Source organism: Lactuca serriola, chromosome 3 (assembly GCF_051521515.1).
Source record: "Lactuca serriola cultivar US96UC23 chromosome 3, Lser_US96UC23_V15, whole genome shotgun sequence".
In the NCBI taxonomy this organism is placed as follows: Eukaryota; Viridiplantae; Streptophyta; class Magnoliopsida; order Asterales; family Asteraceae; genus Lactuca; species Lactuca serriola.
This window is the reverse complement of record NC_136410.1, coordinates 4,387,798-4,397,647: the sequence shown is the minus strand read 5'-3', so window position 1 is coordinate 4,397,647 and position 9,850 is coordinate 4,387,798. Positions and strand designations below refer to the sequence as shown.

The 9,850-nt window shown below is 37.0% G+C and overlaps 1 protein-coding gene across 1 annotated transcript; it reads right to left on the bottom strand.

Annotated features, from left to right (window-relative positions):
* Positions 1–5,863: 5,863 nt before the first annotated feature.
* On the bottom strand, positions 5,864–7,194 carry LOC145094223 (uncharacterized). Its single transcript, XM_079032526.1, has 3 exons — positions 6,987–7,194; positions 6,622–6,868; positions 5,864–6,539 (listed from the first exon to the last, which is right to left on the bottom strand). Exons 1-3 carry the CDS (start codon positions 7,192–7,194, stop codon positions 5,864–5,866), a joined length of 1,131 nt encoding a protein of 376 aa, XP_078888652.1.
* Positions 7,195–9,850: the final 2,656 nt, after the last annotated feature.

Here is a 9,850-nt window from a genome sequence, read left to right as displayed (position 1 = left end):
CTTCTGCCACCCTATTGGAGATTCCTAGCCCATGTGTTCGTGAGCTGCATCTCCGGCAGGAGGTATGGTGCGGACGAAATATCCCTGAGAAACACTGGAGCTATTGTTTCTCTTGCTGTAGGGATTGGCTTCAACTTTTCAAGGTTTATCTTGGACGAGTTTGTGGTCAACATCAATGCCATCACTCGGGATACCTTCCTGATGTATCCTAGATTCATTAAACTCTTCATCAACAAACAATTTCCTGACATGGTAAAGGAGGGAGAAACGCTTGATATGAAGTCCTTGGGCCCTCACACTATTGGGCTCATTAAAAAAATCGCAAAGCGAAAGTTATTTTTCAAGGACTATATCCATTGGTTAAATTCGGATGATTTGCTGAGCCGAATGAAGCGTTCGAGTCCCACGGATCTTCTGATAAGATATCTTCAAAGCCTACGTCATTCGAAAGGGTGATCTCGTAAGGAGATGTGATCACGGTATCCGATCAGGAAGGGGAAGAGACAATTGCTCCTAATGTATCTGTAGCTGAGGAGCATGACCTGCGATCAGTCCAAGTCGAAGGTGAGTACAATGAAGGGTCTTCCAAGAATGCAACTGAGTCTAATCAGTATGAAGACCTTGATCTTACAGGTTTTGATAGAGATGAGATTCCAAACAACTTTGGAAGCAATGATGACTTTTTGTCGAATGTCAACCTTAACTCATTGCTTGATAATATCAGTGATGTTGCTCACCCGACAACAGAGATAAGGGATTTTGAAGACGTTCTCGAGTCGACACCCATGTCTACAGATCAAGTGGTTGATTCTACAGCTCCAATGGTGACAGCGTCAGGGATTCCTCCACTTGACGTTGCCTCACCTACTATTGAAACACTCTAAGGTGATGATACAACAGACCAGACCTTACAGCCTCCATCTAAGAGAAGACGACATGATCCTAGGTTTGGGCCTTTGGATTTTGACTTGTCTCATGACATGCTGATTACACCAATTACTACACCTGCCATCGTATCAACATAACCATTTTGTGGAGGTCATAACACCACTTTTGAGGTTGGTGGCTCCTCTGCTGCACCAGGATTCTCTCCTCCTAGGATAGATCCGGATGATGCCTCTGTGCGATTAGCTATGCATCTCGCTCAAAATGGAAGTGTAGATCCTTCTTCTCATGGCAAAGGAATTTCTTTTAAAGAAATTCACCAAGGAGCAGATAAACCATCAGTTGATGAGATTCAAAAGAAGATCAGTGTCCAAGATCAGAGGAACATTGAACTTGATATTCAAGTCAATGAGTTATTAAATGAGAATGCCAAACTGAAATCTCAGGTGTCTGATCTTCAGGATGATCGAGCAATAAAGAAAAAGAAAATCTCTGATCTTCAAGACCATTTTAATCTCCTTACCTCCAGTTATTTTGATTTGAAGAAGAAGCTTGAAGGAGGTCTTGGTGACAAATACCAAACATCTGCAGACGAGTACATGATGAATCTACATACTCAAGCTTTTCCTGTTGCCATGCCAACTGTTCAGACTTCACGGGTTGTTAATCTTTTTGATGAGGAGCCCGCTCATGCTCCTCACATTGCAGCAATTTTACGTGATAGACAAGTTGAAGCTGCTGAAAAAGGACAACTCTTGTTTAAGAGGAGTTTTGACAAGAATGCACCTCGGGATCAACCAACAATCACCGTTACGGATCTTGGGGCTGTACGCTTTATAGATACGTATGGTGATAGGTATGGGATCATTTCTTGGGGATTTCATCATACTCTAAATATGTGGATAATGCGAAGAAAGAGTGGCAACACCGAGCTATAAAAAGACCGTCATGATTTCAATTCACGGACTAGGGTGGATCTATCAGAGTTATCAGAATCTCCTTTTTCCAAATCCCTCGGATAATCCACAAGCAACTCAATTCAAACACTTCATAGAAGACAAGGTGAAAAGGGGTTTTCCTTCGATGAAGACTGCTGAGTCTGTTATCAAGCATTATCCAGACGTCATAGATCCCAAGACTGGTCATCCTCTTCAGGTGGTGATGTGGCCTGCAACTGATCAGGTTAAACAAATTCCTGTCCTTCAGAGTTACCTAGATGGATCTCTAAGCTCCATGGATTACTGGGTTTTCTATGAGACTACAGCGTCTGTTGTTATCAAGCTTAAAAATGGATGCATCCGTCTTTATGATCGAATGGATTTGTTCCAGTTCAGGAAGTGGGATATTCATCATCTGAGTACTTATTAAATAAAAGTTGCCGAGGAGATTTTTGAGCAAGCAGCGAAAGAGTACACGTCCATGGTTGCCTAGATCATCAATGAACATATGTGGAACGGAGCATTAGGGCAGGCAGATGTGATGGTGGTCGACAAAGATTAACTTCAAGCTAACACCAAACCAAGGGGGAGATTGAAGGGTCCAGTTAATGGTTTGGTCTAGGCTTTTGTTGTAATAGGTTCTTTTGGGTCGTTATGCAGTTTTGGTAGTTTTGTTGGTAGTTTACGGCATTGTTATGAGTTTACGGCCGTAAACCCAGAGTCGGCCCAAGTCCACTATATATAGATGCTATGTAGGTCATTTAATGATTGTTGATGCCACAGAGTTCACGGTTGCTGTAAACAAGTTGTATCAGACGTTTTTCATTAATAGAAGCGTGTGCAAGCTTGTTCTGATTTTTGTTTCTACTTCATTCTTATTATAATTGATTGTTTTGTTTGTTTGATCACTGGTAAGATCCGTTTCAAGACCTTACAATTTCACGTAGTTTTATTTAATTATAAGACTTTAATACCTAGGAATGGCAATGGGGCGGGTTCGGGGCGGGGCATGGATTCCCAAACCCGCCCCGATAACTTCCGGGTATCTTATCGGGGCGCCCCATTGGGTTTCGGGTTTCCCCTTCGGGTTTCGGGTATCTTATCGGGTTTACAACAATTGATAACGAAATCTTTATTCTCTTTTAGGGTACCCCAATGTCTTATAAAATATACATGTTCTAGCAACTCTTTTAAATTAAAAACATGATGCATCACTTTTATAAAATAAACTGGACGTTATTTTAAAAATTATTTGATTTAAGTTTTGTTTAATACGTCAAAACACATAAAAATGATCATTAACACCAGATTGTTAATAACTAAAAAAATTGTCCACAATAAGTATTTTATATTTAAACGCGTATAATTAACAGCAAAAATTTTTGAACATTATATATATATATATATATATATATATATATATATATATATATATATAATCGGGGCGGGGCGGGTCGGGGTGAGGATAACCCACTCCCTGCCCCGAACCCGATAAAAAACCCGATTACGACCCGTTACCCGACCCGAAATGATCGGGTTTCGGGTTTCCCCATCGGGTTCGGGCTTTTTTGCCATCTCTATTAATACCGTATATTACAGGTATAAACACAGATTACCAATTCAATACAGAGAAAACATACTTTTCATGGTTAAATGAGAACTAAACTACATTTTACAAACTCTCAATACAGAAAGTATCATACATCTTGCATACATAATAACATAGCAGAAAATATAGGATTTTCTGGGAAAAACATGTTTACATTATCAATGAACAAGGAAAACAGATTTCAGTTACAAACATAATTATGAACTCACCAACTTAAATGTTGACACCTTTCCAAAATCTACATGTATTCTCAAGGAAACAGTGATACAGGTACAACCACAACTTTTGTGAAGATGGAGATTTATAAACTCGTGTCTTTTAAACTTTTACTTTTGAGTTTATATACATTATATTTTGAACACAGCTGTAAAACTTATAACTTTGTAATATAATGGTTGTTATTGTACTTTGATTACTATTATGCATTGTTGTGATACTACATGAAGTCCTCCACCCTCAAATGTTTCCACCATTCTGGTTTGTGGGTGTGACAACAGAGGACGAAGCATACAACTGATGAAGTAAAATTTGAAATTACAAGGAGGATCACATGGCTTGGTGAAGTGAGAAAGTTTTGGTGGTTGCTGATCAAGTTTCTGAAACTCAACAAGTGAAAAGGTTGAAGAGGTCACTTAGGGGGAAAATGTTGAATCAAGAAAGTGACTCTCATAAACCTCTCAATCTGAAGTCTACTTCTCTACTGCAACGGATCTTTTGCTACCGCAACCTCAAGTGAAGAATTCATTCGCAACGACCTTATCCGCAATAAATACTAGTTATTTTGTTTGTTAACTTATCTGTTTACATTGTATTATACAATGTGCCTTGCATTGACACTATATTAGAAATTTAGTCTTTGTTTATTCTCCATGTAATTTTTCGAGACTCTATAAATAGAGATCTCTTATTCTGAATGAAAACAAACTTCTTATCTATCTTAATATATGAATCTCTCTATTCTTACCATTCTCATTCTCTAAAACATCTTACTGAACTTGCTATCAAATACTTTATGATCAAACTCTCATATCTCCTTCGGAGCAAGTCCTTGTGACTTCATTCACTTTAAGCTGACCATGTAACCGAACTCGGTTTGAATGCAATCCTTGTTAAGAATCAGCTAATTTTTTACTTTATATATACATTGTTGTCATTTATATTTCCTTACTTTTCTGCATTTAAATATTCTACAACTAACTATCTAGCAACTCTAACTTCTTATTATTGTTGAGCTTTATGATCCTTTGAGATTAACTTTATTCCACAATCTATAACTTGTTCTAACGTTTGTTCAAGTGTGTTTATCAAAAGTATTTCTCTCAACAACAACCCTTCCCACCCAATATTTCTGAACAAACCACGAACTTGGCTGCGTATATGGAGGGACTCGAGAGTGGGCATGTCCGCCAACTTTTGTGTTGTGCGCCTACGTCCAAGAAAATTATGATACCTAGCTTCTTGTTGAAATTCTAAAAATGCTAATTGACCACAATTTTGGTGTGGAGGATTTGGGCCACATTGACTAACACTAGAGACAACGACTCTAGAACGCTTGGAATTACCCTTTTTACCACCCCCGTCAGATGATGAATCCATGAGATAAACAATTTTTTTTACTCTGAAGCACAATGTGTAATCAATTCAAGGAAAAAACACACAACTAACACTCAAATTCACAGTTGGAGCACAAAGATTCAAGCTTTTATGACTAACAATGCAAGGTCAAGGAATTGGAAAGAGAATACCTGATTTTGAGCTTATAACTCGAAATTGATACTTGAAATCACTTGCAATCTCTTCCACAATGCCTCCCTAAGCTTATTCTACAAGCAATTTGAAGAAATTAAAACAAAATTTTTGGAACCCATTTTCTAGGGTTCTTTAAAAAAATTCCGAAAATCACCATGAAAATGGTGTTTTGGAGTTGTTTGAATCAAAGGAAGAAGAAATAGGGTGAAAAATAATACCTTGCTTGCTTAAATCAATGGATTAGTCGAAATCTTGAGTGAGTGAATGTGTTTTTGGTGAAGAGAAAGAGAGTAAATAGTGGGAGTAACGATGTGAGGAATGAAGAAAGAGGGCTACTTTTTTCCTTTAAAAACTTTTTTTAATCAGTTCTCGTTACATGACCTGTGTAATGTTCTGAGAAATGCACCAATTGTTTTTCAATTTTCACATCCGCTCACTTCCGCTCTACATATTTTTTTTTGACTCCCCTAATTATTCTACGAACTTTAGAACACAAAAACTTGAAAGAAAATGTCCATATGAAAATTTTACAAAAATGACCAAAATACCCCGAGTTGCCTCTCAGATAGCTGCCCTTGTTTAAAGTCGGTGACTCGAAATGGACCCCAATGATTTGTCAATCTTGGTACTTTGGATATGCTACTTCCTCCACTTCCTTGTTTTTATCTTCAAATCCTTCATATTAAGGCTTTAAATGATACCCGTTGACCTTAAAAATCTTCCTCGTTTTTTCAATTGTGATTTCTATTGCACCATGCTCAAAAACATTAGTGGCAACAAATGTTCCCACCGAAAGGGACCTTAATTTACCAGAAATTAGTTTTAAACGAGAGTGGTAAAATAATGCCTTTTGACATTTTTCAAATACCTTGCAAGAAATCATCTTGTAATGGTATGCTTTTGTCTTTTCTTTGTAAAGAACTTCATTCTCATATGCTTCATTGCGGATCTCCTCAAGCTCTTGTATGTCAAGTTTTCTCTTCTTTCCCGATTCATTTAAATCCATATTGAGTTGCTTAACCGCCCAATAGGCTCTATGCTCCAACTCAACGTGTAATCGACATGGCTTTCCAAAAACACTATGGTATGGAGAAATCCTAATTGGAGTTTTGTATGCAGTGTGGTACACCCACAAAGAATCATTAAGATAGGTACTCCAATCTTTCCTTGTTGTATTGACAGTTTTCTCCAAAATACACTTGATTTGTCGATTACTCACTTCGTGTTTTCCATTTGTTTGTGGATGGTATGTTGTGGAGACTTTATGAGTAACACCATACTTCTTCAAGACACTTCCAAGCATACGATTGAAAAAGTGTGAACCACGATCACTGATTAAGGTTTTTAGAACACCAAATCTGGAAAAAAAATGTTAGCCTTCAAAAAATCTATCATAACTTTTTAATCACTTTTGCTTCCACCCACTTAGAGACATAATACACAGCCAAAAGAATGAAAGTAAAACCCAAAGATGATGGTAAAGGACCCATGGCATAAATGCCCCAAACACCGAATATTTCACAAACTAAGATGGGGTTAAGGGGAATTTGATTCTTTGAGCTTAAAGAACCCATCTTTTGACACTTATCACAACTTGCACAAAAAACATAAGAGTCGTGGAAGATACTTGGCCAGTAAAATCCACTTTCTAATACTTTTATTGCAGTTCTTTGAGGACCAAAATGTCCTCCACAAGCATAAGATGGAAAAAATTATAAGATAGAAGATATGTCATGTTGTTCTACACATGATCTGATCATTTGGTCAGCATAAGATTTCCACAATATGGTTCATCCCATACATACCTATTGGCTTCTTTTTTTTAATTTTATCTTTTTGCCATCGAGTCAAATATGGTGTAAATTGATTTGTGATGATGTGGTTCACAATTTCAGCATACCATCGGGCAACTTTGGCTGAAAATAGATTCTCATCGGGAAATGCATCATGAATGGGAGTTGAGTCATGAGGAGAGACAATCCTACTAAGATGGTGAGCCACAAAGTTTTCCATTCTGGTTTTGTCCTTGATTTCAATATCGAATTATTATAGGAGTAAAACCCATCGAATGAGTATAGGCTTCGAATCCTTGTTTGCAAGTAGGCATCTAATAGCTGCATGATCAGAATAAACAATCAATTTAGAACCTAACAAATATTGATGGAATTTCTCTAAAGAAAAGACAATTGATAGCAATTCTTTCTCAGTTGATGAGTAATTGGGCTGTGCACTATCAAGTGTATTTGAGGCATATTAAATGACATGAGGAACTCGATCTTTTGTTTACCCCAACACTACACCAACCACATGATTGTTGGAATAGTGTCTAAGCCCGTAACTATATTTGGTATGTACTTGACCCGGTTGTGCATGGTCCTTTTGGGTTGCCTTCTCCAAAGCAACTTGACAAGGTAATTTAAGGAGAAAGAGAGAGTATTATGATTTATTAATATATTATAGGAATAATATATTAAAGGAGAAATCATATTTATTTAATTAGTATTGGTCATAAATTAATTAGGAATTAATTTGGTGACCAAAAGAGATTAATTGAATAAAGGGGTATAAACTGTCAAATGTATGATAGTTGAGTTTTTGGTTAAGGAAACCTAATGGGATTAAGGGGGAATGAAATTATGATGGGTATCCATCATATTTTCGTCCAAGGCCTTATTCCAGAAGGTTCCTTGGGCTGCTTAGTGGCTAAGCTATCCATTAGGGTTTAGACTGAAACCCTAGTAGCCTGTAAGTATAAATATGACCCCTAGGGCATTGAAATCGGCTACCACTTGATTCTAAGAGAACCCTAGGCCGATTTCTAGCTTCTCTCACCCTCTATCATATTGACTTCTTGCTTGTGGGGTTTGTGAACCATTAGAGGAGTTGCATTTGTGACTCTAAGCTCAAGAGAAGAAGAGAAGAAGATCTAAGCCAACATTTGAAGAGGTAAGCATCTAGACCTGATTCTATATGCTAGGTTTTGTTATTTGTATGCAAGATTAGGGTTTGTAAGTCTTGGAATCAAAGCATGTTCAATACAGAAACCTAGATCCAAGCATTAGGGTTTGTATGAGCACATATGAATGTTTCTTATGCATAAAACCCATCAGTGGTATCAGAGCCTTGATTGGTTTCAATTGTATGTGATGCTTAACTGTTTTGTTTGCTAAAAATTGAGTTTTTGGCCTCTGCCCGACTCAACTCGGCGAGTCAATATCTGGACTCGGCGAGTTGGCCCATACTCGGCGAGTTCAGAGCGGACTCGGCGAGTTCGAGCGTCAGACAAAGGGTATTTCGGGATTTAGCTGCTGTTTTGACTTGGATTTAAGGCCTAATTCGTTTTTTGAAGTTAAAATCCAATTTTTATCATAAATTAATGATTATCCTTGCCAAAACAATAGATAATTTCAAATATTTTGAATATTGGTTGTTTATATGATAAATATGGATTATTTTAAATTATTTGGTAATTATCTAGTGACTAAAATAAGATTAGGTCAAATATAGATAATTATGAAATTAATTGGTTAATTTGAATTATTTGTTATTTGATCCCTTGTGTTTTGAAAAGTTCAATACTTGGCCTCAAGTTTTGAAATTTGAATTTTGTAATTAAAAGTTTAATTTTGAGTAATTTAAGTTTCAAACCCTTAGAATTTTACAAGTTTAAAATTCAACCCTATACTATTATATATAATTACAAGCTTAATTAATATATATATATGTATCACTTAAATGCTAGTCTTACCGTTAGTAGGCCTCATTCACGAAGCCAGTCTATAAGGTGGGTATAAGGTTGTTGCCTATAAAATGGCGCTTAATTGGTGTACACTCACACATACCGCTTGCTTGACTGGTGGAAGGTCGTTAGCCGAACGGGTAGGATAGGGCAACCCTCTCCTCATTAAAAGTATAATGTTCAATATAAAGTAACTACATGTTTTACAAATTCCCATTCCTAGTTACTTTAGGGTAAAATGTGAAAATGATGCTAATCCATGGAATTACATTTCGTACCCTTGTCAAACGTTGATGGAGCGCGTGTGGTTAACCGGCACATCAATTTGGGGATGACATTGGTAGCAAAGGGTGACTCGATGTTTGTCATAGATCAATGGAGCGTGTGTGGTTTATCGGCACATTGATTAGGTGATAGAGACATTGAGTGCACCATGTTGATTCGCATGGTTATTCGCAAATTTGTTTGCGATCCTCGGTATCCCAGTCGCAAATTTGAAATGCATATCGAGATTTAAACATGCCATTGAAAAGTTCAATGAATCTCAAAGATCTAGGAGTTTTCAATACATTTAAACCTAAATTGCCTTTTCGTTTTTCATGGTGAGAATTAGTGAATCGTCATTCACTTACCTTCAAATTATTTACTTTTAGAGTACGACATCCCTTTCTAAGTTGTAAATAATGTTGTTGGATCCTAGCCCTAATTTCTCATTTGGGTGTTTATTTAGGGATTCATTTCTAATTAAACTTTGTTCCTTTCCTTTTTCAGATCTCTACAAACAACAATAACAAAAATGCTTCTGGGTCATTCTCGTTGATGAACTTGTGTCAGAAAGTGACATTTGATGGTTCAAACTTCAACGAGTGGATGAGGTATATTCGCATGATCACACGCTACAAGGACAAAGAATATGTCCTCAATGAAAAG